Below are 27,890 nucleotides of genomic sequence, written 5' to 3'. Positions count from 1 at the left end.
ATTTTTTAATGTTAAATTTTTATTATTTGAATGACATTTAAATTGAATAATTCATTAAATTATAATTTATATTATTACTACATATTTTCATGGTGAATTTTGTAAAAGTATTGAATTATTAATAATATGAACATTATTAAATATTTTAACATTTTTCATGCATTGGTGAACCGTTACCCCCAATGGTGATTGATGTACATCCTACATGGTGCTTACCTGTCAGCACATACATGTAAAACGTTACATACCAAACAACATAGTGTTGTTCACTGCCCACGTGGCAGAAGCATTTTTTGTGTAAAACGGGTCTTGGAAGAATGGGTGTTTTTTCTTGAAAATCGGTTTCAAAAGCGCCCACGCTTCCAAACATGATGTTATTATATAATTTCGTTATAACATTTAAATAGTTCTGAATTTTTTTAATTGAAACTTTCTTTAGATAGAGATAGATAAAAAGTGGAGGGGAGGATAAATAGGAATTAGAGATACTTTAGGAGAGAATCTATTTATTAAATTAGAGATAAATAAGAATTAGAGATAATTTAGGAGATAAATAGGAATTACAGACGATTTAAGAGGAAGTGGGGGAAAGTTGTGCCAATTGACTAAATATTAGAAAAACAAATCTCTCTTTCTTTATAATTGTTAAAAATAATTAAACATATGCGATTTATTTATTGATTTAATTGGTAATTATGTGAAATTAAAAAAATTAGAAAAGAGAATTTGAAGCAAGGAAAAATATGATAACGTGGACAAACCAATTAATGTATATATAGATAAGGATCCAAATTATAATAAAATTGATCTCTTCGACGAAAATTAGTAGATGGGGGAGAAAAAGACAAGTAGAAGAGAGACCGACAAACTTGGAATTGTATATTTTATTACCTCAACTTATCCTTATGAGCAACCGACAAACTTGGAATTGTTAAAGAAGAAAAGAAAGTGAAAAGACAAAAAACAATTAATGAAAGTTAGAATTAAAAGAAAGAAAAAAACAAAAAAAAAAAAATTCATGGAAAATTCTAAGTTCAAAATGATTGGAGGTTTGTCAGATATTCAACCCGACCTATCTAATCAATTGGGCTTCATTATTGACAAGCAACCAGCCAACTAACGACTGTATCATCTGCTTTAGTTGTTACTCGTCGTTTGTGATCATTGTATATGCATCTTTATCAGCTATTACACATCTTCTGTCATTTCTCTACATTGCTACCTAGTCAAGATGGGTTCCATGAAAGCTTTGCGAAGATGGAAGGAAAATTCTAAGTTCAAAATAATTGGAGGTTTGCCAAATTTGAATATTCAACCCGACCCAATCAATTGGGCTTCATTATTGACAAGCAACCAGATTCGAATATATGGATGCTTTTAATATTCATGTTTTAAATTTATAGGTACCTTGAACTTTTAGAAATATTCACTTCAATCCAATTCTACTAAAACTGACATTACAATAACAGTATAATTACAAAAAATGTCAATGTTTAAGTTGGTTTTCAAATTTTCACCTTCAATCTACCTAATTTAAATCATATATGCTGAATTTGAAACACAACTTAAATCTTTTTACTATTTTATTGTCCTTTTGTTTTAATCCTTTTTTCCATCTTAAATAATCTCTGCTTTTTTTCACCAAACCCAAAAAGCATTTCAATGGAAGGCTAAAAGCAGTGAAAAAAAAAAAAGAAAATTTGAATATGGATATTTTTGTAATTTTACTCTTACTGCAACGTTAGTTTTAAGGGAGCAGGACTCAAAAGCATATTTCTAAAAGCTTTAGGATACAAAAATGTCCCACTTGAGAGTTCAGGCCTTTTAAGTGTCACTACCCCCCCCCCCCCCCCCCCACACACACCAAAGTATATATAAGTAATTTATCTTTGAATATTTTCCTGAAAATGATAATTGGAGATATTTGTTCAAATGCCATTAAAAATTAACTTGAATACAATATTAAAGAAATTGCACGGTGACAACATAAATAGTACTAGTTAACTAAGAAAGTCATCTTCTCTTCTGCTTTTCTCCTTTAGATCTTCTCCTTGTTGCATTTTCTTCTGTTTAAATTCTATTTCTCCTACCTTCCTTTTTTATTACTTAATTATTATCTAATTAGCTTCCAATAGGAAAGAAAATAAGAGAGATTTTTGTATTATACATTCTCTTTCATTTATCTGGCTGAACTAATCATCAATGTGATATATATGTCATTTATATTTTAGTAAGTTATATGGACCCAACATCTATATTTTGAACATACATATATTTTAGTAAGTTGTTCCGGAAAGGTAGATTGAAACTCTCTACGCCACCCAATATGATTAGGGATCTGCTTCTCGCAGAACGAGAGCGGCACCTCACATGGATCTCACAGCCCCAATCCCACCGTGTATTGAGAACATCTCCCCATGAACACTAAGTGCAGAAGATTCCCAATACAGGGTGGGATGGGGTTGTTTGGTCCATGTAAGGTGCATCTTTACAAGGTGACACGAGTGAAAATCAGTAAGAAACAATAGAAAATAAAATTAGAAACTGTAAGGTGGTGTTATTTTTTTTAAAATATTATTTTCTTTTTTGTTTCTTTTTTTTTTTTTTGTGTGCACTATTAAGGAATGGTCTACCCTGTAAATGGTGTCATGTCTGCTTTCCTTTGGTAGGTCCAGAAAATCCTCTAAACCCGGGTCCATAGGATGCAAGTTCATCCATTTGGTATTGTAATGATGCAGAAAATTAACCAGATTATAATTTTATGCATGTTATAATAACATTATTAGATCCATCATTCACCGGAGCAAATATTAGACGAACGTGATGGCTCAGCAGGTTGTGGAACCAATGGTGATGTTCCACGTCAGTAATCAATAAAATACTGAGAACCCATACCTTTTACGATGGGGTTTATAAATTTATTACTTGTGTGAAACATTATCATTGATTCTACAATCCGTTAAACAACCATTGCTCTGTTAATCTGAATTTCATTCATTGCCTCCAAATATTACTTTTTATTATCCGAGTTTTCAAGCAAATGAATGACAAACATTTTAGGGTATTGACATATTATTTGAGAACCTTTCTATTAGATCATCATTCTCCATTTTATTTATAGGAAGCTATTGATCATAAAATTACTATGTGATATATCAGAATAAAGTAGGAATTTTAAATAAAATTATATATATATATATATATATGTATGTGTATATATTTTCTTATACTACATTATATAGTATGGCCCCAGGATTTAAGGAAGTGTTCTTCCTTGTCACTATCCTACCTGCTCCAATTATTTTCTTAGAAAAAAAAAGGGAAAAAACATGAACCCTACAGTTGAGTGGTTGAAACGTTTTATCAAACGTTTGGGCGTACAGTAGCAGGTAGGTTTGATGACTTGGTCCAAGACGTGGTAGAGTACTTTAAACGGTTTATTCAGAGGCTAGCACAGAGAAAACGATCCCGAATGGGAAGATTAAGTCAACGACACAATGGAGTATAAAAGAAGGGACCAAGCTCTTTGGATTCTTCGTCCGGTGACAGCCTACAGTTTGAGCTTCACTTCTTCACATTCATCTCTCCTTTCCTTATTGAATCTCCCATTTCGATCTATCAGGAGTTGGAACAAATATCATGGCTATTGAGGCGGGTGCAATGGTATCGGATTTACTTAAGGGGTTGATCAATAATTTAGCCAGCCCAATTTTCACAGAGTTTACATCCTTATGGAACATGAAGAAAGATCTCAGTAAGCTGAAAGAAGCGTTGGAAATGATTCAGGCTTTCCTCGTCGATGCTGAGCAGAAACAGACAAAAAGTAAGGCAGTGGAGACTTGGTTAAATAAACTCAACGATCTGGTTAATGAAGCAGAAGACATATTGGACGAGTATGCTGCGCATGTTGGACGAATGGAATCAAGTGAAGCGAACAAACAGGTGTGCTGCTTCTGCTGCTTCTACTTCCTTTTTAATTATTGTAATCCAAAGGTTGTTTGGTTTAACTATGGGATAGCATCCCGGGTTAAGCAAATCAACCAAAGCCTGAATGGGCTTAATGATGAAGCAAATAAATTGGGTTTGCAACACATCAATGTTGGAGAGAGGTCAAACACAGGAGGAGCTCAAAGTAGTCGGCAAACGACTTCCCTTTTTGATAAGGAATCTTGTTTTTATGGTCGAGACGCTGATAAAAACAAGATAATTTCCATATTGTTGTCTTCGGAAGGTCCGAGTGGTGAAAGAAATAATTATAGAGTGCTTCCCATAGTTGGTATGGGTGGTCTGGGCAAAACTACACTCGCTCAGTCTGTATACAATGACGAGAGAGTGCAGAGTTATTTCAACCTCAAAGCATGGGTTTGTGTGTCAGAAGAAGCTGACTATACTAAGTTAACAAGAGCTATCATCGAGTCTGCCACTAGAAAAGCTTGTATGCTCAACGGTCTAGAGCCACTCCAAGTGGAACTTGGGGACAAGTTACGTGCGAAGAAGTTTTTAATCGTTCTAGATGATGTCTGGAACGAGAACGAGGAACACTGGGAACAATTACGGAAACCATTCCAGTGCGGAGAAAATGGGAGTAGAGTAATAGTGACCACCCGAAGTAAAAAGGTTTCATCTATCATGGGTACCTTTCCTCCTCACCCTCTAGGTCTCTTAGAATATGAAGATTGTTGGTCAATATTAAGGCAACAAGCGTCTCTTGATGATGCTGTTTTGAAAGAAAATCCAAATTTGGAAGCAATCGGTAGGAAAATTGTGGAAAAATGCAAGGGTGTGCCTCTTGCAATAAAGACGGTTGGAGGTCTCTTACGTTCTAGAATTGAAGAGAAATATTGGAAATCTGTGCTAGAAAGTGAAATGTGGGAATTAGAAAACGAAGATGATGACCAGCAGAAGAAGGGTATAATGCCAGCGCTGAGATTGAGTTATCATCATCTCCCAGCGCATTTGAAGCGCTGCTTTGCTTTTTGTTCCATATTTCCTAAAGACTACAAGTTTGAGAAGAAAGACTTGGTTTCATTATGGATGGCGGAAGGATTTATTATAGGTTCCACTGAAGGGAGGAGACAAATGGAAGACGTAGGCGGTGAATATTTTGATGAGCTATGTTTTAGGTCATTTTTCCAATATAATGATCGCTTTATCAGAAATGTGTGTTTGATGCATGACCTGATCCATGATTTGGCACAATCTATTTCCAAGGATAAATGTTTTATAGTAAAACGATGTCTTAATACTCCCATCAAGGGATTCAAGGCTTGCCATTTGTCAATATATCCTACAACGTCAAGGTCAAGAGATGATGACGAGGATGGTAATGACGATGATAAGCTACTACAACAACAACAACAATGTGTTGATGCCTTGGGCCAGTTAGTTAAGAGTAAGAATATCTCACCGCGCACATTTCTGCTACGTGGTTCTTCTTATTTGTTTTCACGAGAAAGATTCTTAATGCCAGGCCTTGTAGCAAAGCTTGGTGATATATTTTATACATGGAGGTGTTTACGTGTATTGAGCTTGCGCTATCTTGACCTGGAAGATGTTGGGTTGTCAGATTCCATCGGCAACTTAAAATTGTTAAGATTCCTTGACCTCTCCTATACTAACATTAGAAGACTACCGAAATCAGTTTGCAGACTCTACCATTTACAAACATTGCTACTTGAGGGCTTGGAATATATTGAGGAATTATCTGACAACTTACGTAGCAGCCTTGTTAACATTCGACTTATCAAGATGGACAACTATAAGTGTAGAATATTAATCCCACGGCCACGGGGAGAGAAAAGCGGTAAGGATGGAGTTGGAGATGACTTGAAGTTTTATGCTAAGTGCATCGAGGCAAGTAATCTTATGATTTCAGGGTTAGAAAATCTTGCAGCCACCAACGACATTGCAGATGTCATTTTCATGAAGAACAGCAACCAACGTCTTACATTAGAATGGGATTATAATGTCTTCTTTGGACATGGAGAAGGAGCAGCAGCTGTGGCCCAACAAGTGATCGACTCTCTTCTTCCACCACAGAAAGCTGATAGGAAGCTAAATGAACTCAAAATCAAGGGGTATATTGGTGAAAGATTACCTCATTGTATAGCAGAGATGTCCATACTACATAGACTGGAATTGCACAATTGTAGATGTGAGGTTATCCCTCCTATTGGAAAGCTACGATCTCTCTGCTACCTGGTAATAAAAGAAATGGATAATTGGAAAGCTGCGGAATGGTCATCATCCTCAAGTGGAGAAAACATAGACCAAGTGGAAATGGAAGGTGATCCTGGCCTACAACAAGCATCCTCCTCCTCTTCTTTTTATGCTCAACAATATCAACCACTTTTCCCTAGGTTAACTGGCCTTGAGATATATGACTGCCCCAAGCTAAGAGCATTGGAGGTCTCCCACCCCATTCCTTCCTTGACAACATTGCGCATAGAAAATTGTGAACGATTGGAATCCCTACCAGAGGAGATGAACAACTTATTCACAAATCTTAGACAGATTAAAATCGTTCGATGTCCTCGCCTAATCGCATTTTCTCAAAGAGGATTGCCAACTGAGCTAAAGGTACTTGAGATAGAAGAGTGTGAGGAACTCAGATCCCTTCCTCCAGGTATGCACAACATCACATCTCTTATACAGTTAAGCATAGTAGGATGCCCTCGCTTAACGGTCTTTCCCGACGGAGGATTGCCAACCAACAGTCTGTGGACTTTTCAGGTAGGAGAATGTAAGGAACTCAGGTCCCTACCTGAAGGGATGCACAACATTTCTCTTCTAGATTTAGCCATTGTAAGATGCCCTCGTCTAATGGCCTTTCCAGCTGGGGGGTTGCCAACCCAACTAGTTCATCTCCACATCAGCGGATGCGGTGAGGACGACAGGGAACTACTCCCACCCGAGGGTGTTGGCTTGCACCAGCTTACATGTCTAGAATCGTTGATCATCAGGGATTGTACAGGTCTCGTGTCCTTTCCAGAAGACGAGGATTGGCAACTGCCTACATCTCTTATATCCCTGGGGATTTATAACGCTCCGAGGCTAGCATCCTTGCCGGAAGCCGGACTCCCCCCTCAACTTAAGGGTCTTGAAATCAGTGGTTGTCCTCTTTTAAGCAAATCTTGCAGAAAGAATAAAGGGAGAGATTGGCCCAAGATAGCGCACATTCCCTTTATACAAATTGATTGCCAATGGATCCAATTTACAAAGGAGTTATTGGAACATGATGGGTATTGATTGCCAATGGATCCAATTTACAAAGGAGTTATTGGAACATGATGGGTAACTTATGGTGGTGAAGTTGACTACAAAAATATGGATGATATAACAGCGTTGCCTGCTCCCCAGTGGCCGTTAATATTTTGTGTTCTGCTGAGTCCCCTCTTTCACAAGTACACAGCTTTCATGGTGATGCCTCACTTCTACAATGACCGCAAACAGGGGATTCTTGTTGATTTATGTCAAAGCAGTAATCAGGTTTCTCATCTTCTTATTTTCTCTTGCTTATTTGCTTTCATTTTTTCACTCTCTTTTCCTCATCTCTTAACTTTTTGTGAAAGAAATTTTTGGTAGTAGTTAAATGGATTGTTATTTGCACTGTACATTATTTCTGCATTTTTACAACGCTGTATATTATTTTACTTTTTTTCATATACTTATTATATTTAATCAGAGGCCATTCATTTCAAAGCTACAAATTTGTTTTTTGAACTTTTTTTTTCTCGGCAAAAAACTCTATTTATTCTTCCATTTCCTTATTATCTGCCCCCAAAAGAAACAATTTCTTTTCTATGACATGAGGTAACTTTTCTTTCTATTTTCTCTGCATTGAAGAAAAAGCTGCATTCAAGGAATCTTTTTTCTCTACTAATTAAACTACTTTCTTCCTAAAATCAATGTTTTCTTTTGTTAGGTATGGCATGTGGGGTAAAGAGAAATATTTAAGGCTGTATTTGGTTTGAAGGAAAAAGAAGGGAAAGGTAGGGAAACCCTTACAAACCTTGTATAAATTCCCCTACCTTTCCCTTCCTTTCTCTAACCTTTCCTTCAAACCAAACGTAGCAAAAGTTGTATTTTCTATAGATCTCTTAACCTAGATCCCACCTCATATTGACCATTTTTCCATATATATGACTTCATTGGAAAAGGAAGGCAAATTTTACATTTGGAGATGAACTGATGAAGTACTGAACCTTCCAGCTTTAATTGTTAAGCCATGGTCGAGTTTCATCAATTTGAAGGCATTGGCACCAAGATTTCACTTTCAAGGTGGGCCTTGGTTCAAAGGTTGGGTTGCTCCATTCTGACCTGGGTGACAAGGGAAACAGCAATACCCATATCTCACCCAAGGAATTTGGATCACCTGCCAACAAAACACGTTCCAACACAATATCAACACAATCTGACACTGCACATTTCATACATGGTGGTTTCCAGTCTCATGGTGAGATGGGCGGTATCAGATCATGTTGATAGGTGGTTGGAACGTGTTTTATTGGCAGGAGATCCCAAATCGCGTGACCCTGCATTGGGGGAGCCTTGTGCCCTGGCTGCCCTACATCGAGATTTCACTTTGCCGGGATTTTAATATGTTGCTCACATGTATCTATGAGATAGCATTCAGGTTTCTTTCCTCAATGATAAACTATCCAAATTTATTTCTTAATATTGATTTTCTTTCATATCATATAATTCAATATCCTGGCATTTGTAATATTTGATAAAATGTAAGATTTTTGTTTGCTTAGTGATGTAAGTTTCGTTTGATGTTAATTTGATTTTAATGGTGGTAAGGGATTCACATTATTTTTTATTTAAAGATGCCTTATGGGTACAATTTAAAAATCTCAAAATACAACTATCTAATACTAGTTGATTTGACTGCATAGTTTTTAACCAAAACCTTGTAACAGATTGTTGATCCTCTGTATCTTGTCTTCATACTCGTGATTACTCAAACCTTGTAGACCTGGTAGATGCTTGAGACTAATTAAGATTGCTTTGGAAACTAAGATGACTTGAAATTACACTTTTTTAACCAAGCGATGGTTTGAGATTGGTGAGATTAGTAGGGAAGAGCTTTGTGCCCAATATGGTAGCTATACAATTCAATTCCTTTCTTATACATGTGACTATGACTGTGTTTCGCCTGCTTTCAGAGAATTAGTTCAACATCATTTCCACCATTATTGTCTACTACTGTTGTATCCTTTCAGAAAAGTAATTCTGATGAATTTTGTAATTTTAGAATCGTTGTTTGAAGGGTGATTTCTGAGGATATATATGTGAACATAAAGCAGGATACACAATCATGCATTTTCTTAATCAATTCTAGTGAGGGAGACCTTTTGAGCTTTCTATCCATAATTCTCATTGCAAATTAATGCAGATTCACAATGCTCTAAGGCTCCAAGGCTTGTGATGTTGCTGGAAAGGAGACTCCCCTCCAAACTTAAAATAAAAATCAATGGTTGTCCTCTTCTACGAATTCCTGCAAAAAAGAATGTAGGGAGAGATTGGTCCAAAGATAGCTCACATCCCGACCCCAATAACGATTGATGATGGGGGTTCACATTTATTCTATAAATTGAGAAAGGTAAATGTCCTCCGTCATATTTATTCGGTTGACTTTCTCCTACAATATCAAAATTGAGTCTGAATACTGTAAAACCATGAAAATTCATTTGACTCTTGCAAACTCCTATAGGTTGCCGTGTAACTAAATGATATCAAAAAAATGTGGAAAATGTCCTTATTCTTGGTGGTGGATATATAGCTGTGGGCTTGCACTTTTTAGGCATATATTATGTAGTAAAGGCATGTCTAGAGAATTATCTAAGCCTTTCAACTACTAAATATGAGACATAAGAGAGTAATGCATATATAAGGCTGTTACCAATGAGATTTGTTATTTTCTACTAGTAAGTGTGCACATGATTTACACGTGGCAATTTTTGATGATGATAGTAAATAATATATTTTCAAAATTTTTCTATAATTTCTTTCATAAAAATTATTCTTATTTGTCACATTTTTTAATATGATGAGCATATGATATTATAGAGGTGTTTTTGTCATTTTTAACTTTTATTATTGTTTAATATGACATGAAGGATTTTTATATTTGACCCCAAAAATTTGAATTATCTAGTCACTGGCAAAAGAAAAACAACTCCATTTCTGTGTTGGTTTTAAATTCGTATTTTATTTTTATCATCAATAAAAACAATTATTCTTTGTCACACTATTTTTCTTTAATATGATTAATTAATATAGGATTCAATGAAAGAATTACAACTAATACCCTAAATATAAGGCCCTATTCACTTTTTGGTAAATTAATTATCCGGGTAAGTGTTTTCAAAGAAAGACTTACCCAAGTAAGTGCATTTTCCCATGTAAATAAGGCAATGACTTTTTTTTAGCCATAAAAATCCATTATTAAAAGGGGCATTTTTGTCCCATTCAAGTGTTAGAAAAGCTATTTACCCATATAGGAGATGGATATCATATACTCGGGTAAATGATACCCAAGAAAATAAATTTTCCCTGATCACCACATAAATCTGAAAAAGAACATGGATTTCTTGGTTAATGGGAATTTGGTTCCCATTGACCAACTTTCCCCCTCTCAAATCCAAAAAAAGAACACCCCTTAAGATTTAACGAGTGGTAATTAAATGAGAATAAATATTGTAGTTCATATTACATTTTGTGTCCTTACAATTAGAGAACAACCAAATAAAAAATTGAGATATTTTAATCAAATAAATATTCCACACTCTCATTCACACTTTTAATAGTAATATAGATTTTGAAATTTCTCTTTTTAATTCTTTTCAATTTCTCATATTTCTGAAAAAAAAAAAGATGGATGTTTGGACATAGGCAAATCACAATCTCAAAACTATCGTGCAGAAAATACTTGGCAGATATCCTAGTAGCAAAGCACATATACAGAGTGCAAATTTACTAGTTTCTCTCCAATAAATCTCTAACAATGGTCTTAAGCATCGGCATCACACTAATCCTGAAATAAATTGAATTCAATGGTTGAATGTCTATTATTTACTTTATATACTGACTGATGAAAAGGCAAGATTTATCACTATTGTTCTTCTGCTTAAATTACGCTGTATAAGATAGTTCTACAACAAAATTGAGTGGTTAATTTCATCTCGTTGCTGTATATTACTACAGTATAGGTGAGAGAAGACATTTTAATGGATCTGATTTCTGTTTAAGTTTTGATGTTTGGAAATTGGTTATTATTCATTGCAGACAAAGCAGGACCGTTGAACAGCGTTTTGTACCTTTTGTCCCATACCAATAGTCCAGAGACTCGACTCAATTGAACTGGTAAGTTTCATATACATCTTGCTGCCAAATCATCAGGGTTGCGTCAAATTGATAGAGAATATATTTATTGTTCTCTACTACTTTCTATTCCAGGGAACACCTGGGACCAATGAAGCTGTAAATTTCATTTTGGTGAAATAATGGTTTGGAATGAGGATTGATGAAAAAGAAGCAGAAAACAAAGACCAAATTTAATATTCTGGAAACTTGAATTGAAGGTTTTAATTTGTACCTTGGGAAACCCTAAGAAAATTGTCCCATGCATAACTTATAGAGGTTTTTCTGGATTAATTTTTATGTTTCTGCTTTTTCTTGGGTTTGATATTTTCTCTTTGGGATGAAGGAGAGCATTAAAGAAAATCTGCCATTTGTCGGTAATCAAATTACATTTGAAACTTCACATGTTTTGTCATATACCTGGTTGTTGTGTACATGTGTCAAAGAGAAATTAAATATCAAATAAATACTTATTTTACTCCAAAGAAATAATAATAAAATGCCCAACCCCTTTCTTAAATCAGAAATTCGGTATATAATAAATTGTGCTATCACTTACGTTAGATATGTTAATGGCTGAGTGCTTAAAGGAATATTTTATATGACAATAATAATTGTGTCTAGATCTGCTGAAACTTTTTTCCTGCACTTCTATTCAATCTCGAACAGGTGTCTCGTTACAGGTATAGTCTTTTATATCATATCATGTTTTTCAAAACCGGACCGGACCAGACGATCGGACTGGTTCCATTTTTTCCGAAATTTTTTTAAAGAACGTTGTTTTGAACCGAAAACTACTGATTCAGTTAGTTGAATCGTTTGAATTGTTCGAAAATTTTGATCATTTTTATTTTTTGTTAGAATGAGCCATTCATTTAGTTCAAACGGTTGGACCATTCAACCCGAAAATGTAGGAAAAAGTGCAGCAGAACCGGATCCGTAACAAATTACCGCATATATTGTGAATATGAGTTTTCAGGGGCATCAGTACATTTCTGTGAATCCATTGCAGCAATAGTTCTAGTAATTATCACAATCGAAATCATTTATTTCGAATTACTCTCTCTCAGTGCTGTGAGATTTGGATCAGAACAGACGCTTCAACCGGTGAACTGGTGGTGATCCAATGAGATTTATGGATGACAGTTTTTTTTTTTTTTTTCTTTTTGTTAAGGTTTTCTGTCACGATCCCGGTTAGGGATGTAACGTGAATTTCGTCTACTTCGAGGGGGATGAGAGACCTCCGATAAAAACCAAATGGTTCAGAATAAAATTCTTCAATTAATGCTCAAAACGATATTTACAAAAAGATAATATAGACTCTCTAGTTAACTAACTCCCCCCAACACAACACAAATAAGGCATTGAACACAAGCAGTATTACGTTTCACAAACAATTATAGAAAATCAAATTACTAATACGTTTCACAAACAATGATTCCCAAATGCCAATTAAAATTGGTGCCAAGTGATCATGAACACTGCATATGCATATCAGTCGGTCACTCCCTACATTCTCCACATGAAGTGATGAAACACTATTGAATGTAGTACTGGAGTCTACAGTAGGGTGCCCATCTCCACAACTGAGTCATTATTTGAGGCAGAATGGATTTATGGCTAGCATTTACTTTTTGCACTTTCCATAGTCACATAGGCGATGTTTAGTATCTTGATGTTGTGTCCGTTGCGTTTATAAATTGAAAATTGGAAAAATTAAAAACCGGTTGACCAGCTGGTTGAGCCAAAAAATCGGTGAATCAGTCCCAACTTCATAAAACTGCCCGAATCGCTAAATAATTGAAAATTCAAAACACTTGTGGAAAAACTTGAACCCATAATCTCTTATATAAATTTATTGCTTAATTATCATTAATCCATTTTTATTTGTGTAAATTACTTAAATGATTTTTTATTTTATTTTATTATACACATATTTTAAAGAAAATATGAATCAAGAAACTTGAACCGTGGTCATTTGCCTTAAAAGTTACAGGGCTTGTCATCCATGCACTATATTTAAGTATAATAAATTTGTAAAATATATTATAATATATGACCCATAACATATATATACATATATGTCACATCTAGGGGGGTGTCAATTGGACTAGATTTGGTCCAATCCGAACCATTCCAACGTAAGTCCATTATAAATAGACCGGGTCCGATCCAATCCAATCCAATGAATATTTTGGACCATTTTGGGTTGGTCCAATTCAATGTCTAGACCATCCTATCTATTCAAATTTGTTTTAATTTAGATTGCTTCCAACCCAAATCTAGTGCATCTATATTCTTATCTTATATTAATGGACCAGATATTGACTTAATCCAATCCAATCTAATATAAATTCCTTATGGGTGGACCAGATCCAATCAAATCCAATAAATACTTTGGATCATTAAGTCTAGATTGGTCCAAATCAATATATCTTGTGTTACTTGAAAGGTACTATAGATCATGGGTTATTCTTTGCTTCTACCCCAGGCCCACTCTCCTTACAAGCATTCTTTGATGCTCATTTTACAGTTATGCACATTTTGCGTTACTTGAAAGGTACTATAGATCATGGGTTATTCTTTGCTTCTACCCCAGGCCCACTCTCCTTACAAGCATTCTTTGATGCTCACTAAGCCAGGTGATTAGATGACAAAAGAAGCAATTGTGGCATGCGCAAATACAAAGTCAGAATTTCGAGCTTGTGTCAACGTAACCATCGAAATCCTATAACTAAGAATTCTTTTGGCTTCTAATCCTATCTTTCATGCCAAAACACAACATATAGAAGTAGGTATCTACTTCTTACAGGATTTAGTACTTAGCAAGAGAACTCATGTGCAGTAGTAGCAGATGTTTTTACTAAACCGTTAAATGGTTCACGCTTTTAGTGGTCAAAGCTCAAGCGTCATGTTCCGGCGAACTGTTCGCTTGAAAGGGGCGTGTTAGAAGACATGTGCATGAGGACCCCATGACGTGTTGGAGTTTATCAGTTTATTTGTGTTGGAATTTATCAGTTTATCTCATATTAGTTTCCTTGTTGTATCTGAAGTCCATCTTATCTCTGTTTGATGTAATCCAAAAACTAGAGCCAAGTGATTGTATCATTTGGTTCCTCTTATTCTTTCAGACTCTAATTTCTTATATTTCTCTTCTTTGTTTTTTTTTTTTTTTCATTTTCTTGTTTGTCCCCTAGCAACAGAAATTTTCTGTCCTATCCAATGAGGACCACACATGTCACTCGCTTCCAAAAGAATTTGAAACTAATGGAATCCAACCCTATAGTCTAGACAACAAGCTTTAATCAAATATAATTTAATTTCCCCTCCCTCTCCACCACCCCTCATTCCCTCTCTATTCTCTTCCCTACCGCATTCTTCTGGATTAGTGGGCAGCATAATAATAAAAAAAAAAAAAACAAATCATCTAACAAGATCATGAGTTGCAGGTTCTTCCTAGACAAAATCACTAGCATGGAAATAAATCTAGATGTTGTTTTCGGTATTGTGAAAGCACTAGTGGAGCAAAGTTGTCTGCGGTTGCAATAGCGGCTGGGGAGAGAAGAGTGTTAGAGAGTGTATGCCCTTAGTTTTAATTAGAATGATATACATTAACATTTCTTTATAAATGAATAAAGTACATTGTTGTTTCATGATAATATTAGTATGTTTCTGTGTATTATCCCTTAAAATGGATATTTAAGAAACTCGTTTTATTTTAGAATATTCACAGCCATTAGATAGACTTGGAGAGTTTATTCTGATACAGCTAACACTAGTGTGTTGCCAAGCAGTTGGAACAGCTTGTCTCAACTACTAAGATTAGACCCCAAGCATAGGTAGTGAGTGTTTGGAAGAAACATTGAACTCGGACTAATTTCTAGTTATGCCCTAGAACTTGGAGATAGATGGGCAAAACTATAAAATTACACATAACCCAACCATTGAGATCCATCAAGGGTCAAATACCTACGTATGTTGGGGCAGTTAAAGAATTCATCTAAGTGGGTGATCATAGTGATAGGATCAGCCCCTTTGTCGGACGAAGTGAACATTGGGGTTTACAATCTGTTTAATGGAAACCTAAACTGTCGGTAGTGGATTTCACCTGTGTTTGAAAATTGGTTTTGCAAAATGTATTTATACATTATATATACTGTTATTTTATAAAAAATGTGTGCAAAATGTTTTAATCCCGGGATCCATCCAAACAGAGAGTGTGGCACTGCACCTTGCAACTAGGGGAGAGATCATTCCCTATCAGGAAGTGTTTTGATCATTATAGGCCGAGAGGTTAAATGTAAGAGACCATTACATGCTTGATTACCTAATAAACTTTATCTCACATAAGTCCATTATCCTTGGATCCAATGATCATTTAGGTATAAATGGTGAGTTCAAATTAAACCAATGTTGATTGGGTTAGGAGTTCAATGCCCTATGCAATGAATTTGGCCTAGCCTCTTTTAGGGGTGGGACCGAAACCATGTAGACTTATGTGAGACCATTGTGGGGTCCCACGCCATACAATATTAGGCCTAAATTGGCCATGCAACACTTAGGGTCATGAACCTGTGAAGAAAATGGGCCAAATTCCCAAATTAATAGGAATAATTAAGTTGTTGTCATGTGCTTTGGGTCGAATCTGGGTTTGGTATTAGGTATGGAGCACCTATCCTCTTAAGAGGATAAGGCTTATTTCTTAATAGAGTCTAGATCCAAGTCATATTTGAATAATCTTTTAATTAGATTAGGAGAATGCTCCATAAGGAGATAAAAGGGAAAAGGGTGAACTGGGTTGTGTCACTTCACTTTCTACTTTTCTCTAATTCTCTCTAATCTTCCAAGAAACCCTATTTCGACCTAAGCTTTCAAGAACTGATTTTTGATAAGTTTTTCTTCTAGTTTTTGCAAGAAAAATGTTGAAGAACATCATACTCGCACTCCCATTCATCCAAGCAAGTTGGATAGCAGTTTTGTTGAAAATAATGTTGCTGAATCGGCTTCACCCACACACTACGCCATCTTTAGTGGATGCTAGTTTTAAGATTGATTTAGGTATGAATTTCCACCTTGGGATCTATGCTTGTGGTATCCATATCAGGTACAATATCCCTTTTGTTTTGGTTTCAAATCTGTTCTGGTTTCAATGCAAGATCGATTCGAAAAAAAATGTTGTTTCTCAAAACACCGGAAAATCAATTCCCAGAAGGGATAAAAAATTTTTGAAATTTCGCCCAACAATCTAGTATGGTTCGGCCATCCATACAATGAATTCTATCCCTTCCAACAAGGATATCAGCCTCTCCGTCGCTCTTCACGCCCCGACCGAGAATTTGATTATTATAGATCTTGAGAAATAAAAATAATAAATGGATCTTTTCTTGTCATTGTTAAAATTCATTTCAAATGTTATCTAATATGTAATAAGTCTATAAAACACATAAATATGTGCCAAAGAGGGAGAGAGACAAAGTGAAACTCGTAAATATGCCCTAGAGAGAGAGAGAGGCTTCTTTGGATATGCCATCAAAACTTAACGACCAGAAAACACATCGGACGGTAAGATGGTGCCGGTTGATCGAATAGAAGGGATAAGATTGAAAGAACAAGAAAAATAAAACTAACTTGTTTTGTTTCATGTAAAGAAGAAGTGCAATATATTTACAATTTGGTTCTCGATGAGGTGATATTTATTTGCTCATTTCCTACTTAAATAACCAAAGCGAAAACAAAACAACAAAAGTAACAAGCAACGAATGCAAAAATAATTTCTCTTCTTATATTTTACTTTTTTTCTCATCTCAAGTACAAAGGAGACCATGGTAAAGGGCAGAGGTAGGGGTGTCAATCGACTGGTTTTGGATTGAATCCAATCCAAGCCAAACTTTATCAATCCAAAATAAATTGGTCTATATTCTTATTGGTTTGAATTAGACCAAGTTGGCTTTCAAAAAGAATTAGACCAAGTCAAATTTCCAATAATCCGATAATGAGGCCAAACCCTGTCCAATTTGAAACGAATCAAAATTGAAACTGGCATAAAATTACTTTTATGAAATCACTTTTACTAAAATACTTTTACAAAAGCACTTTTGTAAAAGTTATTTTATGAAAAGTACTTTTATGAAAGCACTTTTACAAAAATACTTTTAAAGCACTTTTACAAAGGTACTTTAATGAAAGCACTTCTATAGAAGCAGTTTTATAAAAGCACTTTAATAAAAGCACTTTTACGAAAGTACTTTTACGAAAGTACTTTTACGAAAGCACTTTTACAAAATTACTTTTACATGAAAGCATTTTTATGAAATCACTTTTACAAAATAACTTTTATGGAAGTACTTTTATAAAAGTACTTTTACAGAAGTACTTATAAAAGCACATTTACGAAAGCAGTTTTATGGAAGTACTTTTATAAAAGCACTTTTATGGAAGCACTTTATAGAAGCACTTTTACGAAAGCACTTTTATAAAAGCACTTTTATGAAAGAACTTTTACAAAAGCACTTTCATGAAAATGCTTTAAAAGCACTTCCATGAAAGTACTTTTATAAAAGAACTTCTACGAAAATACTTTTATAAAAGCACATTTACGAAAGCATTTTTACAAAAGCACGTTTACGAAAGTACTTTTATAAAAGCACTTCTACAAAAGTACTTTTACAAAAGCACTTATATGAAAGTACTTTTGTAAAAGCACCTTTATAAAAATATCAAAGTACTTTTATCAAAGTACTTTTATGAAAGCACTTTTACAAAAGTGTTTTTTCAATGACAAAAGGGTATATTTTTCTTCATTTTAATATATTTAATAATTTTTTATATAATTTTTTATATTTCATTTGGTTTGGATTGGATTTGGACTAAATTAGGTCCTATCCATTTGTAAGTGGACTCACATTGGACTGGATCGGGTTGGACCAAATCCAGTCCAATTGACTCCTCTAGGCGGAGGCTCGTTCAAGTCAATTGATAGGCCTCGTTTAACAAGCCCAAAAAACAACGGCAAGGTTGAAGCAGGTTTTGGTGCCAGAGCTTCATGGACGTCTTTAACCAAAGAACCACCCTCATGGGAGTTGGCTTCCTTAACGCATGTATGCAAAAGCTCACTAAGATTCCAACATGTCCTTGGCCGGTGAGAGGGAAGAAATGGAGAAGATACAGGTGGGGGTGCAAGTCGGGCGGGTTGGGTCGGGTTTATGTTAACCTAGACCCGATCCTAAAATTTGGGCTTAAGGCCCGAGCCCGAGGTCAAGCACGATTTTCCCAACTCTAGCCAGCCAGCCCTGTAATTTGATGCACTCAAATTGGGCTTGGACCCGGACCGGGCTCGTGTTGGTCAATGAACCTATTCTAAAATTATATATATATATATATATATATAAATGTTTTTATACCAATATATACATATATTTATGTATGTATGTAAATATATATGCAAAATATCTATACAAATATGTATATATATATATATATAAATATATATATATGCAACATTTACATATATACACATAGATATGTATAAATGTATATAATTGGATCAGGCTTAGGCCGAGTTCGAACTATCTAAGCCTGACCCAAAAAATAAAAAAACCTGACTTTTTGGGTCCGATCTCAGCCCATGTAAATTTTAAGTTGGGCCAGTTTGGGTTCGGACAGGGCCCGCCCAAGTTGCACCCCTAGATAAAGGTGGCAGGATGCGGAAATGAAAGAGGGAAGAAGAAAGAGGGGTGGGAGAAGGGGAAGAGGTAGAGAAGAGTCAGAGCGGGTTAACAAAATTTAAATTTTTTTGGAGTCCAGATTGCCTTTAGGTCTGAACTCCGTTAAAGTGCAAAGTTGAACTGGAATACATTAATGATCTGGTATTTTCACCTCTTCCAAATGATCTGGCATTTGCCTTTAGAATTATTTATGCTATGTTTGGTTTGAAGGAAAAAGTAGATCAGAAACTTATACAAGGTTTGTAAAAATATCCCAACCTTTCCCTATTTTTTCCTTCAGCTCAGTTTCGGAAAGAGTATAAATGCAAATATGTACAATATACATACAAAACAATACAAAATACAGTTTTGTACTCAAGAAATTTGCATTTGTACTCCTTCCAAATTGAGCTTTCAAACCAAACACAACCTTAAGGCTTAAAAGTGAAAATTAGGAGCCAAGAATTACCCCTCATCAAGTGGCAACCCGTCACGAACACACATCACTTCTTACTGTGTTTGAATAAACGTTTGTACTTTATTTGCTGGTAAAACTGAGAAATGCAATAATTGCAACTGTTTATGACAACTAGGCGCCATTAGCAGCCACTAGGCGCCACTTCAGCGTAACAGTGAATAAACGCCTAGTCGTTTGTGGAAGCTTCAAAAATAACTTCTACAAACGGCTGGCATGCACATAAACCAAAGTTCACTTTTTACATTTTCGACGTATGCAGAAGAGCAAGAGAGAGAAAATGCTGAGATGCGCCTATGTGGCACCATCAATAAACAATTACTGGATAAATGTAAATAGAACCAAACACCCTCTTAGTAATCATTGTTTGCATCAATTGTATCTTTATCATGGTTTTTAAAACCGAACTGGTCAGAGGTCCGGTTACCGATTCGAATGGTCCAACCGTTTGACCTGAATAGTCGACCCACTCTGATAAAAAAATAAAAAATTAAAAAAACGGTTAAAATCATTCGAATGGTTCGAATAATTAACCAGCCGATTCAACAGTTTGCTTACCAAAATCAACGATTTTGAGAGAAAAAGCAGGTTTGAGAAAAAAAGGAGGTGACTGATTCCCGATTTTTCCAGTCCGGTGCGGTTTTGAAAAATATGATCTTTATCACTCATGTCCCCACGTTGTCGGAACAACCAATGTAGGTCAACGTGTTGAAACTACTTGAAAGTTCAAAAATTAGATAGAGTTTTACTAGGTCTTATTTATATATTTATATTTTGCTGCAAATCTTTTAATAAACAGGTCCCTACCTTGTTGGAAATTGATAAGGAATTTGTTGACATGGAAAAACGTATCTTATTCAAATTTTAAAATTCAGATTAGTGATAATTCACGCATTTAAGGGTAGCAAATAGGGTTGTTCATAAGAATGTCCAAACCGACCAATTCGAGTCGGCCGGGTTTTCATCAGTACCGGTCGGTTACGGGTTGAAAAAATATATAAACCAATATATCGGGTCGGTTACCAACCCGACCCGAACTGAACTAGTCTTCTACTAGTTCGGTAGTTCCTAGTTTGAGTAGTTTCCTACTTAATTATAACTAGTCTTCTACTAGAACTAAAAGGCCCCTTAGGCAATTACAATTAGAATAGGCAATCTATCATAGTTTCTAACTTTCTATAATCTTTTACACCAAATAGGCAACTCATTAGGCAATTACAATTAGAATTCAATTAGGTGTCCTTTTGTACAGGAGCAAAACCGAAACCGACCCAACCCGACTCAAACCGACCAGGTCGGTTTGGCTTATCAGTGGATCGGTTTCGGTTTCAACCTCAAGTAACCTGACCAAGTCGGGTCGGTTGGGAAACCCCAATAAACCGACCCAACCCGACCCGTGAACACCCCTAATAGCAAATGGGTGGATTGGGTTGAGTTGGGTGAGAATTGCGTATATGACTCGCTAATCCTTTAATCCATTTGTCACCCTATTTATTGGGTGTTAGTGGGTCACAACCCACCTTGACCCTGACCTACCCTAACCCGCCCATATGACTCGCTAATCCAAGCCAAGTATTAATAAAATACAAATATTTTAGCTACACAAAAATATAAATATTAAGAAAAATTAAAATACCAATATTAATAAAAACACAAAAAATATAAGAAATGCTAAAAAACACAAAATTGATATAAATTTGCAAGAAAAAAATGAAAATGATAAGATTAAAAAAACATATATTGTTTTAAAAAGTAGAAATTGCATAAAATACCTAAATTGACAAAAAATTCAAAATAATTATATATTTCAACCCAAAACTTGTGGAAAAATAAAAAATGATAAAATTCAAAAAAAAAGTTTTCAAATAATAAAATAAAATGTATAAAAGCATAGAAAAAACAGGAAAATTTTAAAAATTAAAAAACAGAAAATTATATAAGTTGCAAAAATTTATAAAAAGAAAAAAACCATAACTTATAAGAAAATACATAAATTCCAACAAATGTAAAAAAATACAAAAATAGAAGTTGCAGAAAAAAGAATAAAAATCATAAAAAACAACAAAAATTGCAAATAAAAATATAGAGAATTATAAAAACGTTGAAAATGCAAACTGAGTTCTGCAATGGTGGGAAGACTTGGGAGATCTGGTTCAATTTCGAAATGGTTTGGGAGAGCATAGATTTGGGTTCGCACTAAATCTTGAATCCCTATCTCCGACTATTGCTGCAATTGCAACAAAAAAAAATCCTCATGCCTTGCTTTGTAATGGCGAAAAGACCAGAGTCGGTGCAAATTCAATCTCAGTCGCCGACTATCTTCCATCAAAGGTGAGACATCAATGGAGCTATGCGAACCACTGTTCGTGGTTCGGTGGTGAAGAAACTAAACTCATGGAGCTATTCGATCCTTAGTTAATGGCCGACCACCACTCATCTCCATTCTCACTCCTTCCGTCAGTGGTGGAGAATAAAACCTTAGCGTCATGGAGGTATTCGAACCTCAGTTCGCCAGTCGTCGGTCGCCACTGCATCTTCATTCTTTCCTTTCACCATTCGATTATGAAGTTGCAAACCCCAAAGGCCTAAACTCTTATTCGATCATTAACTTGTGACCCAATGGGTAGCCTTGAGACCCAACCCCATCCGGACCCTTTTCTCTTGACCCAATGGGTCATTTAATCCATATTGACCCACATAAGAAATGGGTGAGTATGGGTGGATTTCAATAAAGGTGGGTTGAGTGGGTTAAATGAATTGGGATGGAATTGAAATCAACACCGTTACCAATTAATGCTAACTATTACACTATCAGAAAATTATACTATATTAAACATTTATATATGGATGCTTTTGACATCCAAAACAGGGAAAATCTATGAAAATCACGGTTAACTAAGAAAATCATCTTCTCTTCTGCTTTTCTCCTCCAGATCTTATCTTTCTATTTTCTTCTTATTTGAATTTTATTTCTCACACCTTTTTTTTTATTATCTTAGCTTCCAACATGAAAGAAAATCAGCCAGAATGTTGTATTATACATTCTATGGACCAGAAAAAAAAAAAAAAAGAGGCTATGTTTTTTACAAACAAAAGTAAGATTGAAACTTGTTTCTTGGAAGGTAGATTGAAATTCTACTCCATTCAATTAGGGCTATAATTGAATCAGACTTGGATTGGATGCAGCAAAATCTGCATCCGATTCGATTATTGAGAATCTACATTCGAATCCAATCTGAGATTTGATTGGACTTAAAGATTCAATTTGAATTTGAATCCTAACAGATCCAGAATACTAGAAAATTAAAGATTTATTTGTTTTCAAATTTATATATAATAAATTAATATAAATATAACATACTAAATTTATCATATATAATAATAATATATAGAAATTTATAATTTTATATATAATTATATAAAATTTATATATTAAAATTAATAAATATGCTAATATAATTAGATTCGAATTCTAATAGGATAGGATGGAGTGAAATCCGAATCCATTGCAATTATAAAAATGCATAATCTGTACCCGAGATATCATTGACAGGCCACATCCAATATGTAACAAAGTCATGCTATTTGTAGATGATATTTTGTGGCAGACATTCAGTAACATGGTTTTTAAATCTGGGAACCGATCAAGTGACCTTGTTTTTATGGGGAAGTTGCAAACCGATCAGGTGACCTTGTTTTCCAGTAACCAGACCCCTGACCGGTTCGGTCTTCAGGTCGGTTTTAGAAAACCATGTTCACAGGTGAGTGAAAATGAATAATGGGCAGTAAAAACTGTAATGAGCTCTTGTTTATTTTTATTACCTGACTTTTCAATCAAATGAATGGCAAACATTTTAGGGTATTGATGTATTATTTGAGAACCTTTCCATTAGATCGTCACTCTTCGTTTCATTTTTACGGGAAAAGATAAAATACGGTTGAAATCCCTATGTGATATTAGAATAAAGTAGCTGGAAATTTTAAAACATTAATAATCAAGCAAAGAATTTAAAGGAACCCAAAACACAAAAAAAAATTCAAATGAAATATTTATCATCAAATATTTGGACATTAAATATGAAAAATAAAAGGGCCAAAAGCTAAGAGAAGAAAAGTCAGAAGTCTTCCTAAATATTAATACTACAATATATTTAATAATCATACATAATATAAAAAAATTATACAACTTGATTGGCATACCAAACAAGAATTGACTCCAATGCACATTTGCACAATCAACCATGGGCAATTTTTGCAAACCAAACTGGTGGTACCAGTTTTTCTATTTCTTCAAACTAAAATTGAACCGGTACCACTGGTTAACCAGTCCGTCGGTTTTGGTTTTTGACTGGTTTGATTCTTTGGTTTTTTGGTTTTTTCAGTTCTTTATATTTATAATATATTATATAAATATATATAATATTATATTATATTATAAATAAAAAATGATATATAATATTTATAAATATTTTAAAAATATATAATATATATGATATATTTATAAATAAATTATTATAAATATAATATAAATTTATATTGATATATAATATATAGAAAATATGTAACATATATTAAAAATATATAAAATAAACATATAAATATATATACCGATTGATTCGGTTAACCGCATTTTATGGTTTGATTTTTAGGTTTTTCATGGACACCCCTACCAACCACCAAAAAGTTTATTCATAAAAAAAACTACTAAAAAAAGTTATTGTAGTTTGAGCTTCCCTCACACACATGACAGAACAGATCCAATATCTCTACTTCTTGAATCTCTTATTTCCTTCCATCAGAGTTCAAAACAAAATCGTGGCTGAAGTGGGAGAACCGATTCTATCAGCCTTTTTTCGAGGTGCTGTTCGACAAGTTGAAGAGCCCAGTTATCAAAGGTTCTTCGTCGAATTGGGGAATTGATGGAAGGTGTGCTCATGGATGCCGCACAGCAACAGACAAACAAGAAGACACCTAAGAACATAAAGGAGGACGTGAAGCAATTAATGGTTGAATGAACTCAATGGTCTGGCTTACGATGCACAAGACACATTGGAGGAGTATGCAATCTATGTTGAACAATATCAGGTACGCTGCTCTATCCCCCATGAAATAAAAGATGAGATAAAATCTAAAATAACGAACATCAACGAAAGGCTATCTCAAAGATCCAACCTAAAAGCTTAAATTAAGATCCAACACTAGACCATTTTGTCAAAATGACTCTGATACCATCTCAAAGATCAAGTCAGTTTAAAAGTTTAAGCTGTTAGGTGAAATACTTGAATAAGTTGATATTCTTTAACAGGATAGAGTTACTTACAAGGCAAATAATTGTACTAGGATTGAAAAGGATACATGTAGAAGGGATGATGAGCAATAGGCTGCCAACAAGTTGTATTTTAGATACATCTTAAATTTTTAGTCCAAAGGCTGATAAAAAGAATATAATTTCCATGTTGTTGTCTTAGAAGGTCCAATCAAAGAAAAAAATTATGGAGTGTTTTCCATGATTGCAGTCTCCTCCTAACCTACTAATAGCCCCCCTATAAACCGCATCATGCCCGTGAATTTAACATCAATCTACAGGACAAGATTCAATCCACCCTTAAAAATCTTAGCTTCACCCTAGGGGTGGACTGACTACGCTTGACAAAACTAGGCTTGCTCGGTGGGTTTGTGTATCGGAAGAAGTTAACAATGCTAAAATAACAAAAAATATCATCGAGTCTGCCACCGGAAAAGCTTGTCAACTCAACGTTCTACAGCCACTTCAAGTCAAACTTGGGGAGATGTTATGTGGGAAGAAATTTTATTTTAATCGTTCTAGACGATGTTTGGAACAGAATCTGGATGACTGGGAAGAACTACGGAAACCATTTCATTTCAGTTTGGGAAAAATGGAAGTAGAGTTATAGTGACCACAAGGCTTAACAAAGTTTCATCTATCATGGGCACCTTTCCTGCTTACCATCCAAGTGCCTTAGAAGATGAATATTGTTGGTCAATTTTAAAAGAACGGGCAGCTGTAGACGAAGCTGATTTGAAGACAAATCCAAATTTAGAAAGAATTGGTGGGAATACGTGTCTGAAAGTGAACTAGAAGATGAAGAGGGTTATAATGCCAGCGCTGAGATTGAGTTATTATCATCTCCCAGCGCAATTGAATTGTTGCTTTGCTTATTGTTCCATCTTTACCAAAGACTACGAGTTCGTGAAGAAAGACTTGATTGCGTTATGGGTGGCAGAAGGATTGTTCCACCTTTCCTGAGGGAGGATTGCCAACCACCAATTTAATTAAAGGTATTTAAGATACAAAAATGCAAGGAGGCTCGAATCATGCATTACCTGAAGGGTTGCATTACATCACATCTGACTTGGAGATCCATGACGCTCCAAGACTCGCGTTCTTGTCAGAAGGGAGACTCTCCTCTCAACTTGAGAGATTAGAAATCAAGGGTTGTCCTCTCCTACGAAAATCCTGCGAAAAGAATAAAGGGAGAGATTGATCCAAGATAGCCCACATCCCCTATATAGAGATTAGAGATTGATGGCAAATACGTCCATCCAGAGAAGATTTTGAAACCTGCTTGGTGGCAAATATATGGTGGTGAAGTTGGATACAAAAATATGGATGCTCTAACAGCATTGCTCGCTCCCCAGTGGCCTTTCACAAGTAAAAGCTTTCATGATGACTTCTCAACTTCGAAACAGGGGAGCCTGGTCGGCTTACACCAATGTAGCAATCAGGTTCTTCGTCTTCTTATCTCTCTCTTTAATTATTTTTATTTTTTGAGAAAGAAAATTTTAAATGTTAAATGAATTGTTCTATCTCAATTTGTTTTTGGATTTGAATAGAAGGCATTCTTTTGAAGGCTTGAAGTTCTTTTTCTGAACATTTTACTCAACAAAAGCTTCATTTATTATTGGATCTCCTTATTTTCCAGACCCCCCCCCCGACCACCATAAAGAATAACCTGAATGAATGCATCTATTAATTTAAATATTTTGAAAGAATAATTTGAATTTTGAATTTTATTTTAAAATGTAATTAGCCACTTCTATAATACTCATGGTTTTCAAAACTGGACCGGACCGGATGGTTGGTTCGGAAAAACCGGGAACCAGTTAGGTGACTAGTTTCATTTTTCTCCAAAACTGGATATTTTCAAAAAATGTTGATTTGGTTGGAAAACCACTGACCCGAGTGTTCGAACCATTCAACGGTTTTGACCATTTTTTTAATTTTTTTTATCTTTTTGTCAGAACCGGCTGATCGAACAGTCGGACCAGATCGAACTGGAAAAACCAAGAACCAGTCAGGTGACTGGTTCCGTTTTTCTCCAAAACTGGATATTTGCAAAAAAAACGTTGATTTGGTCAGCATACCACTGACCCGGGCTTTCAAACTGTTCAATGGTTTTGACCATTTTTTTATTTTTATTTTTTTGTCAGAATGGGCCAACCATTTGACCCGAGAACCAGACCCCTGACCGGTTCGTTCTCCGATCGATTTTAAAAACCTTGAAAACACTATTTTCTGAAAAATTAAAACGCCACGTGTTTAAATGGGAGAGGCTTCACCCTGACTACCTTCTTTAATATATAGATAATAGATAACCGTAAAGATTGTGAACTTGGGCTGTATTTATTTTTTCTTTTTTTAATTTTCCTTTGCTTTGGAAGTTCTCTTGTCAAAATTTGCTCGTAGATGTTTTAACCTTCCTATATTACCATATCCCATATATCTTGATCTTCTTCCATGCAAATCTTGTATTTTTTATTTCTTTTTTTAGTTTTTGCTGATACACACCACTAATAACCCTCCTTCCCAAATTCGGTGGTTGCGGAAATCGAATCTGCGTTTATGCTAGAAATCTGCGTCTATGCTGGAGTGAACCAGCTAACCGACTGAGGCTAAGGCTCTGCTTGGGAAAAGTGCAAATACAAGGTTTAGAAATAATATTCAAGGTTTTGCACTGAAAATATTTGTATCTGCACTATTCCAAAACTGAGAATAAAGATTACTTGAACCTAGTATATACTTGAGACCAATTAAGGTTTCCCTGGAAACCAAGATGACTTCAGGTTACATTTTCTCAATCAATTCTCAGCTTGAGATTAGTGAGTTAGTAAACAGCAGCTTGGTGCCTGATATGGTAATTACTTATGTAATTCAATTTCTTTGTATACATGTTACTATGTTTTCAGAACCAGCATCCCTTAAAACCCAAGATGGCAAGATGATTTTCTATTTTCTCTAAATCATGGAAATATATGAGGCCTCTCTTATTGACTCTAACTCACACTGTTTCTGAGATTGAACAGTTAAAAACTCTTAACTATAT

General features: G+C 35.0%; 1 protein-coding gene across 3 annotated transcripts; it reads left to right on the top strand.

Moving 5' to 3' along the window:
* The first annotated feature begins 3,463 nt into the window (after positions 1 to 3,463).
* On the top strand, positions 3,464 to 13,027 carry LOC104609128 (putative disease resistance RPP13-like protein 1). Of its 3 annotated transcripts, none has more exons than XM_088892511.1 (4): positions 3,464 to 7,488; positions 9,401 to 9,607; positions 11,293 to 11,370; positions 11,464 to 13,027. In XM_088892511.1, the coding sequence occupies exon 1, from the start codon at positions 3,640 to 3,642 to the stop codon at positions 7,246 to 7,248; it is 3,609 nt and encodes a 1,202-aa protein (XP_088748637.1). In that variant the 5' UTR covers positions 3,464 to 3,639; the 3' UTR covers positions 7,249 to 7,488; positions 9,401 to 9,607; positions 11,293 to 11,370; positions 11,464 to 13,027. The 3 variants fall into 3 exon arrangements, with proteins under 3 accessions (XP_088748637.1, XP_088748639.1, XP_088748636.1); XM_088892513.1 differs by having other exon boundaries at positions 3,464 to 6,625; positions 6,733 to 7,488; positions 11,293 to 13,026; XM_088892510.1 differs by having other exon boundaries at positions 11,293 to 13,023.
* Positions 13,028 to 27,890: the final 14,863 nt, after the last annotated feature.

The sequence above is a fragment of the Nelumbo nucifera genome, chromosome 8 (genome assembly GCF_055504915.1).
Source record: "Nelumbo nucifera cultivar China Antique chromosome 8, China Antique-T2T, whole genome shotgun sequence".
In the NCBI taxonomy this organism is placed as follows: Eukaryota; Viridiplantae; Streptophyta; class Magnoliopsida; order Proteales; family Nelumbonaceae; genus Nelumbo; species Nelumbo nucifera.
This window is presented reverse-complemented; position numbering and strand designations above follow the sequence as displayed.

Coding starts and splice junctions, on each gene's coding strand:
- LOC104609128 (XM_088892511.1), top strand. CDS start 3,640: ATGGCTATTGAGGCGGGTGCAATGGTATCGGATTTACTTAAGGGGTTG.